Below are 24,698 nucleotides of genomic sequence, written 5' to 3' on the forward strand. Positions count from 1 at the left end.
TTTACACTTATATATGCACATGCATACCTCCTCTGTCCTTTGACAGCAACTAGATTATAGGATTATTGGATTAGGATTCGGGTTAGCCTCGAATTAAAAAAAAAGATTAGGATAATAGCCACCAACCATGTGAATGAAACTTCAATTATGGCAGTTGGGTTGGAGAGCGCATGTGTTGATTTTCTTGCTTGGCTTGCTTGACGGGTTTTATTTGTCCAAGCCAGAAGATGCAAGGAAATGAAAAATATATGAGCTGCAATCTGCAAAGAAGCAACCAGCAAATTACCAGGAACATCCCAAAATAATAGCTGGCAGGGCACAAACGGTAGGGTTTCAAAGTTTTCTTTTCTTCTTCTTTATTTTCTGGTGATGAAAAATAGGGTTTCAAAGTTGGAGAAAGAAAGAAAAATCTGGAAAAGTCCACTGCTTTTGTCTACATACAGACACACAGATATTACACGTTGCATATAATTGTCAATTGCCTGTGAGACTCCTCATTGTCAAGGCTGTCTTTGTCCCTATTTTTCCAAACAATGCACACATCCCTTTTTCTTTTTTCTTTTTGGTTTTTGTTTTTTTGAGGCGTGGGGTCCAGATTCAGACCAGATGGAGATTGATTGAAAATAAGTTCATGTAGACTTTTAACGCAAAAGAAAAAAAAATTAATGTGGAGGTTTTATTTTCAATTTCAGCTTCAAATATTGATGTGTCATATCGACCAACGCACACGTTTCACTTTCGTGGGACACATCTGACTTTTCGAGTTTTGAGTGAGAGAATATGTGTGTGGATGGATTAATGAGCTTACAAATTGCAGGCAAAGATTGACTCCTGCTCAAGAAAGTCATCAAATAAGGGTCGAGTTTAATTTGTAACTTGAGAAAAAGAACATACAGTCGAGCTTCAATTCTGGGATCCCGCAATTGCAATAACATCATGATTCAACTTATTTGTTGCATAGATTATTATCCTTGAATGATGACTTAAAAATTGAACGTTTTCGATCGTTGATTTTTAGTCCAACAATAAGTTATTGGCGGTCATTGAAGTATGCGTGCTACATTCATATGCATCTACGAATAGAAATCGCTGTATGGGTGGCTCGCAGAGGTAAGATTGAATGATGCCTAGGTTGTAATTGGGTTGGGCTTACACAAACTTTTTGCCAAAGACACAAGCCCAATGATGACATAGTTAGTGTATAGAGAACAAAAAATTATTGAATAATGATTATAGATAATCCATGATTATTAGCATAAGAAAGATTGTGATTGCGTACGTAGTGATTAATCTCTGCCGACTAGGCATTACTTTGTTTTGTTTTGTTTTTTAGTCCAATCATGTTGCAGCAGTGGTAGGCTGGGTCCCACGTAATCGCATGAGAGCCCAGGTATTGGAGTAGGGCCCAGGCCCACCCAACTCCTAACCCCAAACCAAATCAACCTCATTTGACCGCCGGCGGGTAAGCCTAAGACAATTAACCTTTTCAATTCTTTAATTTTCTTTAATCAGCTCTTTTTCTTTTCCACTTACAAGACGTGTGCTGCTGCTGCAGCTTGTACGCATGCAATGACACACAGGGTAAACGAGGTAGAAAGGTATACAGGGAAAAATAAAAAAATAAAAAAAAACCCAAAATAATAATGCGTCACAAAACGCACCGTAAAAGGGTTGCCTAATTCGGTGGGGTCCAGATTGGATTTATTTGTCTTAAATTTTCCACGAGATACCCGATGCCGGGAAAATTCACGCGCGGAGCTAAAGGAAAAATCACATTTATATACCCTCCCTCCCAAAAATGCCTGCGGGGCCCACCACCAGACACTGATTGGTCCTTCTCGCCCACTCTCTCCCGCTAGGGCGTGAGGCTCTGCCGCCTTTAAAATCTCGATTCCCTCTTTTGATTGCTACCTCTCTCTCTGGACCTGAAAAAAATAAAAAATAAATAAATAATAATAATTGTTTTTTAATTTTCCACCAAAAAAAACCAGAGAGAAAGAAAGAAAGCTCCGTTTTCTTGTTTCTTTTAATTTTCTCGTTGTTTCCTCCTCTTTTCCTTACAGAAGTCTCCGATTCTGAGAACCAAAGAAAGGAATTTCTATTTTCTTTATCTATTAAAATAAAAAACGACACCAATCAATCAATCACTCAACCAATCAAACCATCAAACGATGACTCGTGATCCTCACGATCTCCATCATCGTCGTCTTCGCCATCCTCATTAACCCAAACACCCCCCCCCCCCCCCCCCTCCCCTTCCAATTCCCCCGAACGACGCGGTTTCTAAAAGACCCGGCAACGACGTCGTTTCATCATCAGCAGCCGCAGAAAGAGAAGAACAAGTGTTGGTTTTCATCATGAGTCGGATTCAACCACCGCCCGGAGCGAACCTACCTCCCGCCAGGCGTGGGGACAACCCGAGACGACGTCGTCATGACCTAACCCTACCTCTCCCGCAGCGGGAAGCGTCCCTCGCCGTGCCCTTGCCCCTTCCTCCGCCCGGGCCCAGCTCGGCCCAATCAACCTCGGCCCACAGCGCCGCCCAGCAGCTCATCAACTTCAACGAGCTCGAGCGCTCGAACCGCATCGGGAGCGGAACCGGAGGCACCGTCTACAAGGTCATCCACCGCCCGACGGGTCGTCAGTACGCGCTGAAAGTCATATACGGCCACCACGATGAAGCCGCCCGCCGCCAGATCTGCCGAGAGATCGAAATCCTCCGCGGCGTCGACAACCCCAACGTCGTCAAGTGCCACGACATGTTCGACCACAACGGCGAGATCGAGGTGCTGCTCGAGTTAATGGACGGCGGGTCGCTGGAGGGCCAGCTCATCCAGAACGAGAAGACCCTCTCCGATTTGGCCAAGCAAATCTTGAGCGGCCTCGCCTACCTCCATAGACGTAAGATCGTGCATCGCGATATCAAGCCCTCGAATCTCTTGATCAACGGTAGGAACCAGGTCAAGATCGCCGATTTTGGGGTCAGTCGGATTTTGGAACAGACCATGGACCCTTGCAATTCTTCTGTGGGCACCATAGCTTATATGAGCCCTGAGAGGATCAATACTGATCTCAATCATGGCCAGTATGATGGGTATGCCGGTGATATATGGAGCCTTGGGGTCAGCATATTGGAATTCTACATGGGTCGGTTTCCGTTCTCTGTGGGAAGGTCAGGGGATTGGGCTAGCTTAATGTGGGCTATCTGTATGTCTCAGCCTCCTGAAGCTCCGCCCACTGCTTCGAGAGAGTTCAGGAATTTTATCTCTTGCTGTTTGCAGAGAGATCCGTCGAGGAGATTGTCGGCGGTGCAGTTGTTGCAGCACCCTTTTATCTCCGGCAATGGCGGCGGTCAGGCCCAGCAAGCACATCAGAATCTTCACCATCTTCTGCCACCACCCAGGCCTCTTCCTTCTTAACTAATAGTGTACTTTCTTCTTTCTTTGTTTTCTTTTCTTTTCTTTCCCAATTACTCTGCTGTTGCTTTCTTTCTTTCTTTTTGATGATAATCATATGATCATATGATGATTTTGTGTTTTTTTTCCGAGTGATGATGATAATGGGGAGAATGGGTTGGATTTGATCTCAGGAAGAATTGGGGAAATGGGTTGCCTTTGTTTTTTAGTTTTTACTTCTTCTAGTTTTTGTTAATCTATCTATCACTCAACTCAATCAAATCTGTCATTCTGTCCTCTGATGATAATGTGAATGGTTTACCAGAAATGGCAAATTTAGCTTCCTGAAACTCACTCTGCTCTTCCAATCTTTGAGCAATTTAGACTCATTTGAGCTATTTTGTGATTGATTGGTATGTGATTATGGTCTCATTGGGGATTGGATTTGAAGTTAAAATCTTTTGTTGGGTATTTTTGGGAAGAATCAATTCTGAATCTTTGAGCTGCTGAGCTTATTAGATTTGCACGCGATCGAATCTCTCTTTGTCTAGCATCATAGAGTAGAGATTACAAGGAAATGGAAAGCTGCAGATATTCTTTTCCTTTTATATCTCCCCCTTTCCCTTTCTGTCTGGAACTGAGCTGAGTTACATTTTCATACAGCTTAGCTGAGCTGAGCTGTATTTTGATGGGGATGGGGGGGGAGGGTTGTGTGTGTAAAGAGTGGGTTGCATTTTCATATGATTGAATTGATGAATTAGCACACTGGAATGGATAATGAGCCTTTTCTGGTTCTAAAGCCCCCAGCATCAAAACAAACTTTACAAGCCACTGTAGAACGAAGATTAGCAAACCAAATCTCTCTAGTTTCTAATTAGAGCATAATTTAATCCCTTAAAAAAGGTTTTTGACCATCATTTAAGCTCTAAAGGACCAAGCAAAGCATGATGCATGGCTGTCTCTGTCACATACTTAGATTCATTTCTGACAGTTGGGTTCAAGAAATTTTTAGACAAGCTTTTGCATCACGCCATCAGAAAGCATGAAAAAAATTATGGAAATAGCGTGTGTAGGGCAATAGATTTCGTGAGCCTAATTTGCTCACAAGTGCTCATTTTCCTCATTTGGGCGACAATTCTGATTTCTTTTCCTTTTGGATGATTGGGATTGCTGAGGGAGGGCTGCCATTTAACGTGTGAATTTGGTGCATGAATATGATGAATCTTCCTCTTTTAGCCAAAGCTAAAGTTGCATATGTTTGTGCCATTATCGTTTTTCCGTACATTTTGCTTGTCTAGGCTGCTTAGGCTTTGGCCTTTTGCGTGTGTGAGAGAGAGGAAAATTAAAAGAGGGGCCAATTCACGTCACGACTTTGATGATCCACACCTATCCTTGGCATGCCCCCCTACCCTTTAAATCAGCAATAAAGATTTGGCAAAGTGGGAAATTTTTTTGGACAAACTATGAGGTAAAATTGGAACCCACATTAATATTATTAGTGAGGTTTGTACTAGGATCCGTTTTCGGTTGATTTCGTTTAGTTTTTGGCTTTGCTAAACTTATGTTGGAGGTCACAAGGAATTTGTAGTTCAAGTGGTTATGATCAGGCTCGAGAAAATTTCCCTCGTTACCAAATCAAAATTGCCACACACAGCCATTCCAAGGAAAAATGTCTACATATAAGAAAACTCACCCAATCATATCATCTTTAATATGTAGACAATAAAGCTATATCCCAAACATTGGATAAACTGTAACCATATGTAGTAGCCATCCCCAAACTCTTCCCACTTTGTTGCCTTTGTTTTTTTCTTTTCCAATTGTCATTCCCCTACCACCACTAGCTTTTGGAATTTGGATTCCCAGCCGTAACTGATAGCCCCACCCTCCCACCCCCACTCAGCCTATCCTATCCAACCCAACTATCCAACCCTGTCTCTCCCACTTTTAGACTTGAGTACTTGTCCCAGTCCCAGTGTTGTGTTGTTTTGTCCCACAAGCCTACAAACGGCTGAAGGCTTGGCTGAGGGCATCTCCATATACAGACCCAATTGGATTTTTTGAGTCCAAAATGTGAAGATTTTTTAATTTTTTAATTTTTTAATTTTTTAATTTTTTAATTTTTTAATTTTTTAATTTTAAAGAGCTTCTCTAATGGGCCGCAGTAAAGGACTGTCAGAGTACCCGAGGACCTATTGGAGCGAAAGATTTGGGTTTGGGTCCTCCCATTGGAGTTGTCTTCATAGACACATGAGTAGCTCTCCTTTTCCTACTCCATCCAATAAAGTCTAGTTAAGCAATGCACTTGGATTTCTAGGGTGGAGGAGCATAGAGTGAATTGGATTGATAAGTTTGTTAAACTAGTTCAATCTCTCATAATCTGTGGGCATCGTACGCTATGCTAAAGTCTAAAGATATCACACTTTCTGTCTTTAGGCTAACGTGTTATAAATTAGCCCTCTAATCAACACTAAAGCGATATGTAATTTATTCTAGATCCATCACGTATGCGATGCATGTGTAGTGTGATGGATGGAAAATGAATGGGTATAAAGTGAAGTGTAAATACTATATTAAAAATGTGCAGTTTATCTTGTAAATCATAGGGACTGTACATAAAAGAACATTTGTCTATTGGTCTTCCAACTTCCAAGAGAGTTGTCAAAATATCAAGTATGTACAAGTACTTTTCTCCTCAATACGATCCTTCATACACTGATTCTAAATGTGGTGAATCATTTAGTGTAGGTTGGGTTGATTGTTTGAGCAGAGGCACTTGTATTTATACGCATCTACCTAAGAGTCTATCCCATCAAAAAACTCTTAATTAGTCCTTATTGCATTAGAAAAATAATACCCTAATCCACATTAAATAAGGAACCTTTTTAGTCTACACACTTAGACAAAGAGTTAAAAACTAGGCTACATCTAAGCTCCTAATCGACATAAAGTTCCAATCCTTATATGATTAGAAGACCGCATTAAGTGGTTCAAGACAATATAACGTCTTACATTCTCCCACTTGGTCAAATAATCATAGAGTACTCTTGTCGATTATTGTAAGGCCTTGTGAAGCTTAACTTATGCCATGTTCCTTAACCAAGCCACTCTCAGTTATGAGCAACAATAAGGAATCATCAAGATTGTCCGAAACCAATGTATTGAAGCCTTTATAACTACACTTATCATTCCTCAAAACCACATAAGGCTTCTGTCAAGATTAAGATGTAGAATGATCATGACCAAACTTAATTTGTGTTTATGAAGTCACTTTCATTCATAAGCCCTTCCTTAGAAATTAACAAGAAGATCTCTCCTTAATGACTCTGGCATGAATTCATATATTATAGAGTGGCTATTGTGAATTTTAGACAACCAGAAAAATGGAGATTATAAAGATTAGTCTAAACACAAATTATACTCTCTAGTGCACAAGGTCAATCGTAATTTAGTATGGCAAATACGAGGTCATTCCCACGAGGATTGAGTTCAACTTCCAATTAGTCTAACCTAATTTACTTCACAAAATACTTTAACTACTCTAATTATATAAACAAGAAATTAAACACGTAGCATACTCACGTAAACACAAAAGGGGTTTTTGAAAGAGTGATTTAATTAACAACGAAATTAAAAGACAAAACAAGTAGAAAGTCACGAAACACAAAGATGAGAAATTCAAATTGATACAAACACTGGGACAATGAATTCACCACTAGTAATCTGATGTTGCCTCTTATTCACCTACCAATTAACTAACCATTTGATGTCGTCGCTTAGTTTTCCTTTTTCATGAATTACCTATGGTATTTAGGCTAATTCGTATATTCCTACATGCAATTCGCCTATGGTATTTAGGTCAAATATCAACACATAGAAACTCATTAAGATCAGTGAAAACATCCAACAAGCATGTAAACCCTAGGAGTATAGTATTTACCCTAGACGAATTACAAATCTTAATCACAAGAAGCAAGCCTCAAATTAAGTTTGGTATTTACTTTAATTTGCATCAGATTAACTCAATTAGAAGTCTAGATGGTGATCAAGGATCAATATAATCAACCAAGCTATTAATCACAGTGATTAATAATCTAACATCAAACGGTAATAAATAGATAGGTAAAATAAGAATACTAGATTATCATACTAGGGCTGCATCATACCCTAGCAAAAGAAAATTATTTACACATAATCATAGAATTCAACATAAGCAAAAACATAAGGAAGAAAAAAAAAACTTAGGCAATTGTGTCTTCCAGTGTCTCCAATTTCTCCAAGTCTTTGCATAACCCCCAAAGGAGTTGTTTCTCATGCTTAAATAAAACACCACACATCTATTCCAACCCTAGCTGGGCTTTTATAGCAGCCCAAAAATAAATAAAAAAACCTAATTAAAACATAAATCCAAAATGGGTGAGTAATTGACTATTCTTCTTTGACTAGGATAACATGTCAGTTACTTTGTACGCACGTTTGAGGTCGTTCCTCCTCCAAGAAAATTCAGGAAAAATATGTAAATTGTAGGTCTTTGTCTTATCTTTCTAGCCATATATCGCACGCCTTGAGGAAAAATAAGGAAAGTATTCAAATAATCATTCTTCCATAGCAACACAGTTTTGACGGGATTGCACCTTATGCAGACATAACTTTAAAGACTGCTCTCATTGGCTGCTATGAAAATTCTAAAAAACTTCCACAATCATCTTCAAGATCTTAGCTTTCATCTCCAACTGGTCTTGTACAAAAACTCCACCAAAAAGTCATATTTCCATTGAAAACCAATTAGTTGCTCTGGAAAGCTGAAAATTGAGAAAATAAAGTAATAAGTCCCTTTTAAATCCAATTCTCCTACAAAAACTAAGTATAAAGAGTACATAAATGTGTAAATTTATGGACTTATCAGTGACTGTAGCTAGCTATACTGCATGATGACTTGTAACTGGATTTATTTGTCAAAAAATTAATAAACATAAAATTGAAGTCACACAATTTATAAAAGAATTGAACCAAACTGCAGTAAACAAAACTCAGCTCCACTAATTATGCATATCAAAACTGAATGATATAGCCATAATTGTAACAAGACTCCAAATAAAACTTTTGGGAATAACCTTATTCAGTGAATCAATCGAACCAATGCAATTTTCTTTCTTTTACCTTTTCCCCTACAAGCATAAAACACAAACTAAATGCTTATTAGCAAACACAAAATCAATGAAAAGTAAAAGTCATTGATTAACCACTATCGACTGAAAAATATGAATTAATAAGAACAATTACACATTCAAAACAATCTTTGTTCTTATTAGCCTTAAGTTAAAACCCTTAATGAAGAACCATAACTTTTGTGATTAATCAGAAACATTCAAACTGAATATGCAACAACGAAGATCATTGAATGCTCCCACTCATCTAGCATGTATTTTGCAACCAAATTATATTTCAGAAGCAATAAAACAATAATGCAATGCAATCATATCCTTAGGTTTATAGCTCAACTTCAAAGACTTTAATTTATGTCTCAAATAACACTTTACAAACATATATTGGAACCAAATGTATTTCACATATTGCACATAGTAAAAGATTAAACAAAATGCATTCAACTTCATTCAAATTGTATATTTAATTTCTTTAACCAATGCAAGTCGAAAATTAACAAGCATGATAAGAACTTTAATATCCAAGAAAATAAGAAAAACAAGAAGAGCACAAAAACAACATTCACTACAAAAAAAAAAGGCAATAACTACCATTATTTGGTGACATTTCGTGACTAATATCACCAAATAATGGTGACTGTTGCCACTTTTTTTTTTTTCGTAGTGATTGTGTTAACCTCATACATAAAACTTAAGGGTGTAGAACTTCAATGTGCCATGTAACAAATTTCACGTATGCTCAAAACCTTAATAGCTAAGTGTGAAGCCCAAACTTTAAGTGTGAAGCTCAAACTTTCTTATAAACAAGGGAATTTTCAATTTCTCCTCTTAAATTCCCGACTTTTAGCTAAATTCCGAATTATTTTCCCTCGTATAAACAAAGGTTTAGAGATTTTGGCTCCAATTTGTATGTTAAAAGAAATAGGTGAAACCAACCTAGCCAATTTGTTCAAAAAGGTAAATTAATTTAACTTTTGTGCTTAAATTTACCAAGAAAATAAAGTAAAATGAAAGAATAAGGCACAAATTTCATGCAAGTATAGGTTTTGGATACAAAATTTAACTAAATAGATTTTTATATTACTATATTTCTAATATAAAATCTCAAATCTTAAATTCTGAATCCTACTTAAAGGAATGACATGTTAAACACCAACAAAAATATCCATACTCAAGTTAATTTGAAGGAGTAGTAATTGCGTGGTGAGGTTTGGAAGAAGGAAAATACTAAGCTTACCACATTTTTCATACCACATTGTATTGGTGGGCTCCACCTCTAATAGAGATGTGGTATACAATGTGATATGAAAAATGTGGAAAGCCTAGCATTACCTTTGGAAGAATGATAGAAATCATGCCTTTTGTCCACATGAGGTAATGATAGAAATCATGCCTTTTGTCCACATGGCAGATTTTGATTGACTGGTGGGTATATATTCTATTTCTACCAAATTATATTATATAAAATATTTATTTTGTCATGAAGCAAGGTAGTTGGCAGGTTGCCATATGCACTTACTTTAATTAAGTTTTACTTTTTTTTTTATACAATACTTTAATTAAATTATTACTTGACTCGATTAACAAAAAGTTAGTTTAATTAAAAATATAGGGAGCTTTTACTTGTAGTACTCTGTTTTGTTTTTTTTTTATTCTGGCAGAAAAAGAAAAATAAAGAACCCCATAAAAAGCATAAAGGGTAAAAAAAAAAAAAAAATTCTTTAAGATAACAGAATACCCCAAATAGAAAAAATGTTTATTTGAAAAGCTTGATCTCACTGCAAATCTAAAGGTATTTTTTTTTTTTTTTGGCTCAGTTTATTTCGAAAGTCGAGTACACCAATTGTTTATAAGGGAATATGTGCTTCGTAAAGAGGAGGGTGGTTTATTTAAAAAGATGTAATGTTGTCAAACAATTCTAGTGAAGTAACATTTCTCACTGGTAAATAGCATATAACTACAAACCGTAAAACTCCAAGCCAAAGGAACAAAGAAGAACAAATATCTATAAGTTCCTTATGTTTTCCGTATTGGGTCAACAAAATCGCACGTACTTTTTTGGTCCGAACATGTAGCACATTAGGCACATAAACTACAAAACCATATTTAAATCTAAATCAAGCATGAATTGGTGGGAGTGGGACATAAAGAAGATTCAAAGATTGAAAAAACAATTAAGAAATCAAGCTCAACCGTGAAAGACTCTGCTTCCCAGAAACTTCCTTGTGTGTATATAATAAGTCGTTTGTCTTAAAACTGTACGCCGGGTGCCTGCATACAACGCCATCTCCCCAACTCTTGACTCTTCATCTTTCGTCTTCTTCATCTTCTGCAGAAGGACATCACATTAAACTCTCTTCATTTAAATCGGAGCTACCCAAGTAGCCCAACCGTTTGAAGTCGGACAGGACAGGACAGGACCCAAAACCGGTGGTGGGCTCCACTTCTCACTCTTTCTCTCTCTGAAAGAGGCTAAGGCTGAGGAGAAGTTGATCCATTTGATCAAATCCAATCAATTTTGCTTTTGGGTTTGAGGTATTTAATTGATCCCCTATCTGTGTTTTGTTTGATATTGTTGTGTTGGTTACTAAAAGTGAGCTCTTTTAAAGTGAATAGGTGTAATTGGAATATTGGGTGTAATTTGAATCTGTAAGTTGCTATCTTGCATTCCATGCCATCTGTTCTGCAACTTCATTTATTTCTACTTTCAAAAACTGGTTTGTTTCAATACACTCATTTAATATAAGATTGCATCCCATAGCTCTAAAAAGGTGAACAAGAGAAAAGAAAAATGAAGATATAATCAGGACTTTGCGGAAAAACCAATAAAGTTTCTTCCTTTGGGTCACCATACATTTACTATTTATTTCTAAGTTTGTTTATTTCATGTGCATTATTCTTCTACTTGCAAACATTAATATGAGTGATTGCTATTACATGGTCTAAGTTACTTTATCAAATGGGTAAATGCATTTTGTGAGCAGGGTCCTGCTTTGGTGTAATTTCATTTCTGTGTTGTGGTGCCTTCTTAATCGGTTGGTAATCTGTACTTGCAGATGGTTTCCATAGATGAAAAGACAGACCTTGAATCTGATGAAGAGATCCCTTTTAGCTCGTCATCAGCCACCAGTAAAATGGAGGCCTTGGACTTTGAGATGATCCATTTGCATTCCCGGGCAGATTTGGCAAACTCATGGATTTCAAGACATATACGGATGAGAGTTCCGAAGAGTATCTACTTTGTCTTAATCAAAGCAAAAATCAACGTATTGCTACCATTTGGCCCGTTAGCAATTTTGCTACATTATCTTACTGGACAGCATGTATGGTTCACATCTCTCTATCATTTTTATGACCGTTTCTTTTAGTTTGGAGAAGAATGTAGTGAGACTTAGGAAGTAGGAAAGTATCGAAGAAAAATTGTCTTGAAATTGTTTTGCAGCAAGTGATCGAGATTAGTGGTTTTCTTGTGTTCTTTTGCATTTTCTATTAAAACTTGAAATAATAACCTTGTGATGTAGCCTTATCATATGTGGGAAGGTGTTTAAACATAGTTTCTCTTAGACACATTGTTCAAGATTCAATAATTTAAATTGACATCACCCCTAATCCATTGACAGTTGCTTTGTATACGTTAGGGATGGGTTTTCTTCTTCAGCTTAGTGGGCATCGTGCCTTTGGCAGAGCGTCTAGGATATGCGACTGAGTAAGTTCTGGTTTGTGAAATTAAATATAGCATTAAATTTTCTTAACTTTGTCTGAGGCTAAGTCTTGCCTTGCCAATTATTGTGCTGCAGGCAACTTGCTTTCTACACAGGACCAACAGGTATGATTAGAATTTTTACCATGCCAACTGATGGTAGCCTAAATGTTTTTTGCGTTTTCATGAATTTTTGTTGTGAAATACATATTTCTAACTGAATTAGGATTTCGGAGAATCTTTGTCTGAATATATAACTATATTTTTGAAGGTTCCTGTCTTAGTTTAGACTCCTGGCTCTTCCACTGCTATATTATAATGTTCACTTAACAAATAATCTAACACGAAATTTTGCTAGGTTGTCAATCGGGTCTGTACCTACTTTCTAGTTTATCACTATGTACGTGTTCTGGTTCAGTGGTTTGTTTTTGTACACGACTTTAATCATACCAATGAGTGTAATAAAGTTTGTGCCACTGGTTGATTAGATTGTCTGCTTACGAGTGTGTGTACTGTACATCCCTTAAGATTTTTAGTTGCTAGAAAAAGAGTGATTCAGATAATTAAAGGTTATCACAGTTTCCCAGTGCCAGATAACCTGATGTACTGTTCATTATGGAAATGGATAGGTAGTTCCTCTTGTTTTCAAATGGAGAAGTTTCTTAACCTACTTACCGATTCAAAGTATCTTATACCTTTGTGTAACCTTTTCTTGTTCTCTCTCAAGTGGGCTGGTTTTTGTTGGGATTGCAGTTGGAGGTCTTTTAAATGCCACATTTGGAAACGCAACAGAAATGATTATATCAATTTATGCATTAAAAAATGGAATGATTAGGGTTGTTCAGCAATCTTTATTGGGATCAATCTTGTCCAACATGCTCTTAGTGCTCGGATGTGCCTTCTTCACTGGTGGAATTGTTCATTACCCGAAAGTTCAGGTTTTCAACAAGGTAGATCTTCAAATTTTGTTGAAACTTGTACCCTGAATTTTTTTTAGTGTGGGTTCTTTGACATTCATTCATCTTGATGTCATGAATTTACATCCAAATGTGGTTACTTTTGCAACAGTCTGCCGCCGTTGTGAATTCAGGATTGCTGTTGATGGCTGTCATGGGGTTAATGTTTCCAGCTGTGCTTCATTTTACACACTCAGAGGTCCATGTCGGGAAGTCAGAGTTATCTCTTTCAAGATTTAGCAGCTGTGTAATGCTAGTGGCATATGCGAGCTACCTTTTCTTTCAACTTAGAAGTCATCGTAATCTTTATAGTCCTATTGAGGAGGTTAGTTAGGTTTCCTCAATCGTCTTAAGGGATCTAGAATGTCATTTTCTTTCTATTTTGAACATTGTGCATTAGTTGTTTTTCATCCTTTGTTAGTTGTTTGTTTGTTTTAAACTATGGACCTAAAATGATGAATTCATTACATTTTCTGAATCTTGTATGATCTTCAGATTCTATAGGTGCTTTAGTCAATTGGTTTTGATTTAAAAAAAAATTCAAAGTTAAGGGGTTTATTTCCTTCTTAAATTTATTATGATTTTATTATCCATAAAGAAGAGTGATTAGTAGTTCTTTTAAGTATCTATTGAAACCCGAAAGCTAATACATGGAATGGTTCTTGGGAACATTTTCTGACTTAAACTGCATTTAGTTGTTTAATTATCCTCTATTTTGCAATTGTTTCAGGAAGGAAACCCGGGTGGAGATGATTCTGATGAAGAGGAGGCTCCTGAGATAACTCACTGGGAAGCAATTGGCTGGCTTGCTATTTTAACTGTGTGGGTGTCCATTTTGTCTGGATACCTTGTTGATGCTATCCAGGTAACACCTGCTTGATATCCTTGCCCACTGCTCTGGATGCATATTTTCTGAGCTGATATTCTGCTGAACCTTTGCATTTCGTGGACGTTGTCAAAGAAATGCATACTACTAACTACTTGGTTTTCCAATTATGAATGAGAAACATTTGGTCTTCACTTAAAAATTATCATTTAACACTATTATATTATTATATCCAATTCATGTCCTTCAAAATATTGTAATTTCAAAAGCCCATCAAGTCACTCTGTCAGTAGATGGCCCTTCTCTTGGTCAACAATTTTAAGTTCTCAAATCCAATTCTGTTCCACTTGTAAGGAGGAAGGCTGTGACTGATCAATCCAAGTGTATAGCTGTGGCTTCATGTTCCAAATTGACCAATTTAACCATCTCGTAGTGGTAGAAGAAATCCAGCAGATGCTAATGGCAACTAAGATTCTAGATGTTGTGTAACTATGAGATTATAGAACTAGTTTTCCTTGACTTCCCAAAGATGCGCCCAGCCTCAACTTTGCCAGATGAAAAACATATTCATCAAATTTAGTTGATATTTTCTTCTAAATAATGAGATGACCAATCTAACCATATTATCACCCTGCAACCAAAGTCCCTGTTTCTTAAAACCAAAGAGTCGCTTCAAAGTTCTAACCCTTCAAGAGCTTTTTAATACTCAAACCCTTGATTCATTACTCCAATAAATTACAACTTTTAACCAACCTTCTCTCCCCTTAATTTTCCTTACATCATGGTGAAGTATAGGTGGCTTGTTCAACCTTCCATTTCTGTATTACCATAAATTTGAAGCAAAATTTCTTGTCCTACATCAATTTGTTACCAAGCTCTATATCCTATGCCGAAATGCCTTTTTCTGTATTTGATTGTGAAGCACATTTTTTTATATTCTTGGTTTACTGGTAATTTGACCGTAGTTTTGGGTAACTATTTGATAACTTAACATATTTACTGTTTCTCCAGGGAGCATCCGACTCATTCAACATGCCCGTGGCATTTATCAGTGTTATACTGCTCCCAATTGTAGGAAATGCTGCAGAGCATGCAAGTGCTATCATGTTTGCCATGAAGGACAAGCTTGTGAGTGCTTTCAAGATTTGTAAACCTCATTTTATAGATTTCATTTATTTTGTTGATGAAATTAATCTTTCTACAGGACATCACACTTGGAGTTGCTATTGGATCTTCTACACAAATATCCATGTTTGTGGTAAGGACTTGACAGTTGACTAGCTAGCTAATGAGTTCTCACTGCAGATTCTATGAACCATCACAAACCTCTGTTGGATTTGCTTGTTATAGTTTCTCTTGAGTTGATTACATTCCTTAAACAGGATTACATTTCAAAACGGAAACTAGGAAGCTAATAATTTTTGTGCTCTTGACAATTGTAGATTCCCTTCTGTGTAGTTGTTGGGTGGATCATGGGACAGCAAATGGACTTGAATTTTCAACTCTTTGAGACTGCTTCACTTTTTATTACAGTGTTAGTAGTGGCATTTATGTTGCAGGTTTGTGATTTTTTTTCTTGTTTGTCTTCCTTTTAGCCATGAAGATTTCTTTAGTTTTAACTTTTAATGTATTTTTGCCCCCTTAGAACTCTAGGAAATATTCTAAAATTGAGGAAAAAAGGAAAGTTATATGTATAACGATTACTTATAAACTAAAATCATCCAACTTTGAGGCTTCTAATGACATCATCCAAGATGAATTGTGCTACATAAACTAAAAGCAGGAAATTCTTTTCTGTTTCTCTTGGGAAAACTGCAAAGTTACGCGTCATGCTTTTTTATTTTATTTTATTTTAAATTGTACAGTATGACAGGTTGATTTGCAGATGGATTTTGATAAAAGATTCATTGCCTTTATCTTTGTAGGAAGGGACGTCAAACTATTTTAAAGGCTTGATGCTTATTCTGTGCTATCTCATAGTTGCAGCCAGTTTCTTTGTACATGTCGATCCTTCAAACGGTGAGTCACAAAGAACTTATTATATTTTTTTCAAGAGAAAACAAACATGGATATCTTTGTATGCAAGGGTGTATTCAGGCCTCGAAAATATGAATCTCTTTGTGGTTTCATTTTCTGCACATGATCCCTCAAGTTTCAACTGTGTCAAAATCAACACATTAATTACTTTTACAGATTTGATATTCTACTAACATAACAAATTAAACTTGGTCTTAGTTATTTGTTTGTTGGGTTTTGTTGCAGCTGATGGTTAAACTAACCATTGGAATGGTGGCCATGCATGTAAGAATCTATCTATCTATCTATAGATTGTATAGTATCTGCATGCAAAGAGGTATTAGGAGATATACAGGAAGCTACTCTTCCGCAGCCTTCTCAAGCCTGTGATTTGCGTTTTATTTGCTTTATTTTTGTTGATCATAGAACGGAAAATCCAAATGATCTCCCAAGCATCAGAAGTTTGCAAACTTCCTCAGCTTTGTATAATAGAGTAGTGTGATTCTCTTCAGAAGCATGGGCACTCCCATTTGCAATGGTTTTCGACAAAATGACACGTGTCACTTTCGAATCAAAATTTTGTTCTTCGATCTTTGTTCACTTATGTTGTGCTCTCTCAATAATGTTCGGCCAATGCCGTATTTTAATTTCAAGATATTTCAAAATGATTAATGTATCTGTTCACTTGATTATTATGATTTATTTATTTGTAAGCCTCTATTTACATTACTTCGAACCATTTGAAATTTGAAAAAGAAAATATATGTACGTTTTATATTAAAATTTGTAATTCAATACCTAAAATACCAGGAATTAGGTTTATTAGTATGAGTAGTTGATTCAATTCCAATTCCTCGTTTGAGTTATTCGTGTCTCTAATAAATACCAAGAACTTTCGTCCCAAAAAAAAAAACAAAAAAACCAAGAACATGTAAAAGAGTAAAAAAGTTAAATGATGTAAAAGACTTAACTAAGTCAATAACTAATAACAATTACTTTTACTATTATACGAAATTTACCACTACCACCAAACCAAAGTCAAACAAAAACACTAGTTAGAAACAAGAAGATAAACTCTAGCAAATTCTAGTTGACCTGAAAAAAAAAAAAGGATAAAGTTCAACAAGTTGTTCTTTTCTACATGATAGCGCAGGCATTAGGATTTTCATCATTAAACAGACTAGTATAAGGATCCATTGCATGGTCTTGCTGTGATGGCAGTTCATTCAAGTATTGCCATTGGTGATTAGGGCTGCCGTACCCAATCATCCCTTGTGCTGCTGGACCCACTGGATAGTTGCCGATGGGGCCCATCTGGACCACCTGACCCTTTTGATGCATATCTCCTTCACCATTGCCTTTACCTTTGACCTCCTTCCCTTTGTTGCTCGCTTTGCTACTTTTGGCCACTTTGCCTTTGTTTTCATCTTTGCCACTTTTGGCCTCTTTGCCTTTGTTTTCATCACCACCAGTCACAATACCACCACCCTCTCTTTTACTTCTACTTCTTTTGCCAAGCCAATTTTTCCATCCAATTTTTTCTTTACCTTTTTTACTATCATTCCCTCCCATGCTAACCTTCGGCATCTCATCACCATCATGAAGCTGACTGGCCATTCTTCTTCTTTGTGTATGTGAGTGAGAGAGAGAGAGAGAGATTGATTGAGTGAATGTGGTAATTGAGACAGTTTAGCAGTCACACCTCAAACACCTGTTTATATAGTAAAACATAATTGATAACCCCATTTGAAAACAGGAAATATATCTTGTTTTCTTTGGAGAAACAGGAATGCTAATTGAAGAAGCAAACACGACAGAGTCTTAAGAATAACTTAAATTGCAAGAAAAAAAAAAGAAAGAAAAAGGGAAACCAAGATTTACAAGATTTGTGAAAAAAAATCAGGAAAGGGAGAGGCTGAAGCCATGATTTTACTTTATAGCTTTTACAACTGGTACACCTCACTGCTCTACTTGCCGATTATTGGAGTGAAAAAAAAGGGGTAACATTCAAAATTACACTTTGAAGTACAACACAAGTTAAGTCGTGGACAACCATGCAATTGACAATCTCTGTCTTCTACTGCATATTCACTTCCGTTCTTTCTTCTTTTTTTTTTGGTCGAAATAATGTACTTACTCAAATATAAAGATTAAAGTGGTTAAGAGCATTCAATTCTCCCTTCTCTCGATATCGCTTTTGTGAAAGAAAAAAAAATAAAAATTACCAAATCAATTTAATTGAAGCAACCAAAGCATTGAGTATTGAGAGCTGTAACCTTTTCTTTTCACTTTTGCTATGGTTTTTCACAAATACGACAGTCTGCCTCCAAATCAAAGTTTATTTCCTTGATTTTAGGTCCACCCCATTCATTTAATTTTGTTTCTTTCATCCTAATGTGTCTATGCCTGGAGTTTTCAAGTTTGCTTTCAGAATAAATTTTGAAAAGCCATAATTTGCAGTTCAACACAAATTTTAAATTGTGGATAAGCACTTCCCCCTCAATCATAAAATGGAAACAAAACCCTCTGAAGTTAACTAAAAACCCAATCCCCTTCTCTACCTCCTTCAATTGGCGGTGCAATATTATGGCTTTTGCTTTTGTGGTACTTCTGGTGCTGCAACTTTTGCAGCAAGTCAATGCAAAGCAGAATTATGATGCAGAAGGTGGATCAAGATGTGATTTGTACAAAGGAAGATGGGTTTTTTATGATTTACATCCTCTATACGATTTAACTCACTGCCCCTTCATTGAGAATATGTTCAACTGCCAAAAGAATGGTCGACCTGACAAACTTTACCAGCAATATAGATGGCAGCCATCTGCATGTAACTTACCAAGGTACCTTTAATTAAGTTGCTCCAAAGATATTTGGTTAAAAACTTATGAGGATATAGAGTTGAAAACCAATTCTTTGTTCATGTAGATTCAGTGCCGAAGATTTCTTACAAAGATTCAAAGATAAACGCATAATGTTTATTGGAGATTCACTGAGTTTGAATCAATGGCAGTCACTTGCATGCATGCTTCACACAGCCATGCCACACTCTGAGTTCACCATAGAGATCCCACCCCTCAAGTACACCACTGAGAGGACCCTTTCCACATTCACATTTCCCGACAGTATTCAATAATTATTAAGCTCAACGCATAATGCACATCTTGTCTTCTATGATGAAGCAATACAATGTTTCGGTGATGTTTGAGCGCAATGTATTCCTTGTTGATATTGAAAAAGAGGGTTCTTGGCAAGTTTTGAAACTCAACTCAGTCAAGGACACCACAGTATGGGAGGGAATGGATGTTTTGATTTTCAATACATGGCATTGGTTTATTCACACCGGGAACATACAACCGTATGTAGCCTTCACCAACTCCTCAATGTTTGCTTCATAACTTCGTTTGTTTCCCTTTCAATTAGGGGTACCAAAAATGCATGCATAATGCATTGTTGGCTATCTATGAGTATGATTACTTTGTTTAATTTGTTATAGATGGGATTTCATTCAAGATGGAGAAAATACATACAGAGACATGAATCGCTACGTTGCCTTCGAGCAGGCTTTGGAAACATGGGCTCGATGGGTGGATGAGAACATAGATCCCTCCAAAACCAAGGTCTTTTTCCAAGGAATTTCACCCACTCATTTCAAGTAAGTTATCAAAGGGGTTTTTTTTTTTTTTTTATATAAAAAAATTAAAATTTAAAAACAATCAGACAACTGCTTCTGTTTTCATTTACAAACCTATCCATTCAAACGAGAGTCAACTTGATTTATATGATTCAAATTCACAGTATGACATATTACAAATATATTTTGTCAAATAATCCGGCAAAAGAACATTTTCCATCAAATAGGTTTTAAAATCGAATACAGCTTTTACCATTACACATGCTACATTCTTTTGTTACATATAAGCATGTTATGTCATCTAATCATCAATTTGGACGAATATATTAATAGTTAAGATAATTTTTTTAAGCAACATGACATGTCAAACTATTGCATGTAAGGATATGAATGTTTCTTACATTTTTGTACATAGGAAATTGTTGTATGTTTGTTGATAATAATGAACAGCTTAATTGTTGTTAAATTAGTGCAAGCCTTTGGGGGTTCCATGAGGGAAAGAACTGCAGCAGAGAGATGAGACCACTTCCTGAGCCACCAAGATTTCCACATCCTGCAGAAGTGATAGTAGAGAAAGTGTTGCAAAGTATGTCAAAGCCAGTCCACTTGCTCAACATTACAAAATTGTCACAACAAAGAACAGATGCACACCCATCTATGTATGGCCATGGTGCCCAAAATGGCATGGACTGCAGCCATTGGTGCCTTGCTGGTGTTCCTGATGCTTGGAATGAACTTCTTTATGCAGAGCTCATTCGGACTTAGAATGATTTCAATATGTCAATGTCTCGTGTGTAAAACGTTGTTTTTGATGTTTTTTAGAAAATGTATGACAATTTATTTTTCTCACCACGATGTGTTTGAAGTGGGCTGTATTAGCCCGACCTCTTAATAAAGGCCAACATCATACCTTACTTAGCCCAAAGCCATCCAGAGCACCCAATAATCTATTATATTAGAGTAATTTAGAATATCTCATTGTAAAAACAAATTAATAATAAATGAAAAAAACCTTTAACACATGCATGCCATGCTATCACATGAGTCATTAGTAATACCATGTGGGGATCACCGTCACACCATAAAATTAATCCAATTTTTAGTTATCAACTAATATGGAATATGCAGACGTGAATTAAACTAGTTGGCGGGCATGCCCTTACCCCTTGTACCCACGTTCTAATTCCTCTCAAAATTGGTCACCATTTGGTCACATGGCTTCTGGATTGTATCATTCATCATTGGGATTAGATGCATTAACTAAATGAAAATTGGTCATCAATCACATGACATTGTAACTAACTGTATTGTATATCGTCATTCAGTATTGACACCTAGCAGAAATTGAAGCTTTTCTCATCTAATAATACTCCCAACTTCAATACCAATTATGAAGTGGCAAATGACATTACACGTCTTGTGTCGCCTAAACTTTTGTGTGCATAGAATTGGCATTAAAAGTTGTTACACTGCTCCTACAAGAATACCATTTTTATCATGTTTTACTGGGACAACTTAAAGATTTATAAAAGAAAAACGTTGAGATTTTTAAAAGAAAAAGGTCACACACAAAGAACATTGAAAAACCTAATCACAATTTATTTTTTTTGTACAGTAAAGATTTCCCACCTTCATTAAAATCAAAGATAGAGATTCCAATGCACAATATGTAAAGTGTGCCAAGCCAAAGCTATCAGCCTATCACATTAGCTATGAATCCATGACCCTTCCACAACATATAGCCTCTCCTCATCAAGTTATTGACCCTCCATTAATTCACATAAATTATTAATCTCTGAAAAAAAAAATGTGGGAGGTGCTGATGACAGTTTTAAAACTCCCCCCAACCCCCACTTATACACGATTGAAAGTTTTCTGCCAACCTCTCCATTGATATCCATTCATTCATAACGAGTGACTGCAACGTGAATTGAATTCTTTACTCCTCATTTCTTTCTCACAACTTAAAATATAGGAAAACTCTCCCATCAACTACACCATCTACCTCTTAATAAACCCACCAATCTTTTTCTTTACCAATTTCTTTTTCTCTTTTATTTAAATATCCACACCACTCAAGCTTGAAAAATCCAAACCAACTCGATCGATCTAATTTCATTAATTCTTGCATATGGGTGCACTGGGTTTGGGGATTGTCTTTGCACTTCTGGTGCTGCTACCAAGTTTAGAACACCAAGTGCATGGGAAGCAAAGCAATTACGAGTTGAAGATGTGTGATATTTACCAAGGAAGATGGGTTTACGATGCTTCTTACCCTCTTTATGATTCAAGCCTCTGCAGCTTCATAGAGAGTGCCTTCGCTTGCCAGAAGAATGGTCGAGCCGACGAACTCTATCTCAAATATAAATGGCAACCCTTTGCATGCAAGTTACCTAGGTACGTAATTTCTTTTAGGTCAAAGGGAAATTAGAGTTTCGAACTCGGAGTTTGAGTGTGGGGATAAATGCTCACCAATATACGGGAGCTACAAGCCCTATCGAAAGTATGCTCTTTTGTTATATTTTTTCCCTAACTAGTGTTTGTTTTATAGTACAAAGAAGGGGGCTTGATTACAATTTTAATCCTCTTAAAACATTTACCAAAAAAAGAAGAAAGAAAGAAACTTCAGTGCCTCAATTTCTCATATTCTTATAAATTTTGGGCTCAAATTCTTGGTATATATTGCCTCGTATATCTTATTCCAAGTTCTCTTGTCATGAATGGCATAATTCATTAAACTAACCTATTGAATAGGTTTGATGCGGAAGATTTCTTGGAGAGATTTAGAGATAAACGCATCATGTTTGTTGGAGACTCATTAAGTTTGAATCAATGGCAATCATTCACATGTATGCTACATGCAGCCTCGCCTGAATCTGAGTATAACTTCGAGAGAATAGGATCAACCTCTACATTCAAATTCCAGGTATTCTACATGGGTAGCGATGCTCATATTTCTCTTCTAATTATCTGCACTTCAAACTGAATATTTTATAATTTTTTATGCACCTACAACAGTGTAGGAAGCGAAAAGATGAGTGTTCAAAACCACTAGCCTTCTTTATTGATTTTAATTGAGTATCCTCTTTATACATGTGCAGAGTCACAATGTTTCTTTGATGCTTCAACGCAATGCCTTTCTTGTTGACATGGCACACAATAAATATGGGAGGGTTTTGAAGCTCAACTCGATCGACCACAAGGATGGCCTAGCCTGGAAGGAATTTGATGTATTGATCTTCAACACATGGCACTGGTGGCTCCACAAGGGAAGAAAACAACCGTGAGATAAATAATTAAATTGTTTATAGTTTTCGTGTTAGATTATTTTATATAACTTTGGTGGTAGATTACTTAATTTCACGTAATTAATCAAATTGAATATGGTTGGTTGTGTAAATGTATGCATGGCAGGTGGGAATTTATTCAAGATGGAAACACTTTACATCAGGACATGGATCGCTTTGTTGCCTATGAGAAAGCCTTAAGAACTTGGGCTCGGTGGGTGGACAAAAATGTTGATCCTACTAAAACCAAAGTCTTCTTCCAGAGCATTTCACCGACTCATTGGAAGTAAGTTCACAAATATAATGTTGAGCCTTAGTCTCATAAATTGGTTAATATACGTATCTACTCTTTTTTAGTTCAACGATACAACTTTTGAGTTATAGAAGAGGATAACCCTCCCTTCTTTTAAAAGGGTATCAAATTGTGTTGTACATATATAAAATCGGAATTCAGAACCTCTTTCAACAAAATAATGATTAAGTATCACTAAGAGCATGTCTAATGAGACTGATCTTGCCTAGGCTAGGTCCAGATTTAGCCTCAAATGAAAAAAAATCGCTTTCTAATGCATGCGTTTGCCCTAGTCCAATTTGACCTAGGCAAGATGAGGGATTGGTATTGGCCACCTGCTGGCCTGGGCAAGATAAGAGACCCACAGTCAGCTTTTGAAAAGGAAAAAGCAGCCGCAAAAGCTGACTCCAACAGCCATTGAGGAGCTGCCACATGACGCTCTCAAATGCGACAGCCCAATGGCTAGTTGCTAGCCCTCTTTTTTTCCCTCACAACTCTATAAAAACCTAACCATTTGTTTATCTCTCAATTACTCCAAACATTTCTACTTGTTTGTCCTTTTCTCATTTTGCTCAAAATTGTTATTCCAAAGTATGGCTTAAATGACAAGATCAAATTAAGACTATTTGAAATGTTATGTTAACTTACATGTAATTGTTGGTTATTTTAAATTGTTACTAAAATTAAAGATGATCATGTTGTGAAAATCAGTGCAAGTTTTTGGGGAAACCCAGAAGGGAGGAACTGCACAGCAGAAACAAGGCCACTGGCAGAGCCACCATACCCAAGAAGTCCACACCCAGCACAAGTGATTGTGGAGAAAGTTTTGAGAGGCATGTCAAAGCCAGTCAACTTGCTTAATGTGACAGCTCTGTCACGGCTAAGAAAAGACGGTCACCCTTCTATATACGGCAATGAAGGCCACCGTGGCATGGATTGTAGCCACTGGTGTCTTCCTGGAGTTCCTGATACTTGGAACCAGCTCCTATACACTGAGCTCATTCGAAACTGAAATATTATTTCATTACTTTGGGGATACTTATAAGCTGTTTTTGCCTAATAAACAAAAATATCATGTCAAATATTTGGTTATTGTTACAATGATTATATATTCTTTCTTTGATTTCAGTCTTATTGCTTTGGATTTTATATGTATGTTTCATCTTTTGTTTTTTTAGAAGAAAAAGAAATAGAAAATATTACCTCAAAACGGTTATGTGATTCTGCCTCACCAATAAAACAATTAATACAAAAACATGAATTTCTAAATGCATTTGGTCGAAAATTCTGACTTCGGAATTTACTTTTTAAGTTCTTAATTATTTGATCAAATAAAAGGATAATCCAGACTCATAAGAACAAGTAAAATGAAAGAAAATGGGCTGCAATTGAGTCCTCACCTCAACAGGGGATAGTTGAAGTTTCTTTGC

The 24,698-nt window shown here is 36.5% G+C and overlaps 4 protein-coding genes across 6 annotated transcripts; all 4 read left to right on the plus strand.

Moving 5' to 3' along the window:
- The first annotated feature begins 2,013 nt into the window (after positions 1-2,013).
- On the plus strand, positions 2,014-3,745 carry LOC110772805 (mitogen-activated protein kinase kinase 4). The gene has a single exon (XM_021977273.2). It carries the CDS (start codon positions 2,358-2,360, stop codon positions 3,417-3,419), a length of 1,062 nt encoding a protein of 353 aa, XP_021832965.1. The 5' UTR covers positions 2,014-2,357; the 3' UTR covers positions 3,420-3,745.
- Positions 3,746-10,684: 6,939 nt separating this feature from the next.
- LOC110772811 (vacuolar cation/proton exchanger 2-like) lies at positions 10,685-16,787 on the plus strand. Of its 3 annotated transcripts, none has more exons than XM_021977283.2 (12): positions 10,686-11,095; positions 11,617-11,883; positions 12,199-12,266; positions 12,358-12,386; positions 13,014-13,210; positions 13,329-13,541; positions 13,947-14,081; positions 15,054-15,170; positions 15,247-15,300; positions 15,485-15,601; positions 15,968-16,061; positions 16,305-16,787. In XM_021977283.2, the coding sequence occupies exons 2-12, from the start codon at positions 11,617-11,619 to the stop codon at positions 16,313-16,315; spliced, it is 1,302 nt and encodes a 433-aa protein (XP_021832975.1). In that variant the 5' UTR covers positions 10,686-11,095; the 3' UTR covers positions 16,316-16,787. The 3 variants fall into 3 exon arrangements, 2 of the variants coding, with proteins under 2 accessions (XP_021832975.1, XP_021832977.1); XM_021977285.2 differs by lacking the exon at positions 10,686-11,095 and adding an exon at positions 11,188-11,209; XR_015834608.1 differs by lacking the exon at positions 16,305-16,787 and having other exon boundaries at positions 10,685-11,095; positions 15,501-15,601.
- A 1,803-nt stretch (positions 16,788-18,590) lies between these two features.
- LOC110772797 (protein trichome birefringence-like 43) lies at positions 18,591-20,580 on the plus strand. Its single transcript, XM_088251113.1, has 5 exons — positions 18,591-18,898; positions 18,984-19,175; positions 19,237-19,413; positions 19,552-19,710; positions 20,160-20,580. Exons 1-5 carry the CDS (start codon positions 18,645-18,647, stop codon positions 20,452-20,454), a joined length of 1,077 nt encoding a protein of 358 aa, XP_088107239.1. The 5' UTR covers positions 18,591-18,644; the 3' UTR covers positions 20,455-20,580.
- Positions 20,581-21,691: 1,111 nt separating this feature from the next.
- Positions 21,692-24,417, plus strand: LOC110772810 (protein trichome birefringence-like 43). Its single transcript, XM_021977282.2, has 5 exons — positions 21,692-22,086; positions 22,444-22,615; positions 22,791-22,972; positions 23,104-23,262; positions 23,980-24,417. The coding sequence occupies exons 1-5, from the start codon at positions 21,821-21,823 to the stop codon at positions 24,278-24,280; spliced, it is 1,080 nt and encodes a 359-aa protein (XP_021832974.1). The 5' UTR covers positions 21,692-21,820; the 3' UTR covers positions 24,281-24,417.
- The last annotated feature ends 281 nt before the right edge of the window (positions 24,418-24,698 follow it).

This window comes from Prunus avium, chromosome 3 (assembly GCF_965620075.1).
Source record: "Prunus avium chromosome 3, drPruAviu1.hap1.1, whole genome shotgun sequence".
NCBI lineage: Eukaryota > Viridiplantae > Streptophyta > Magnoliopsida > Rosales > Rosaceae > Prunus > Prunus avium.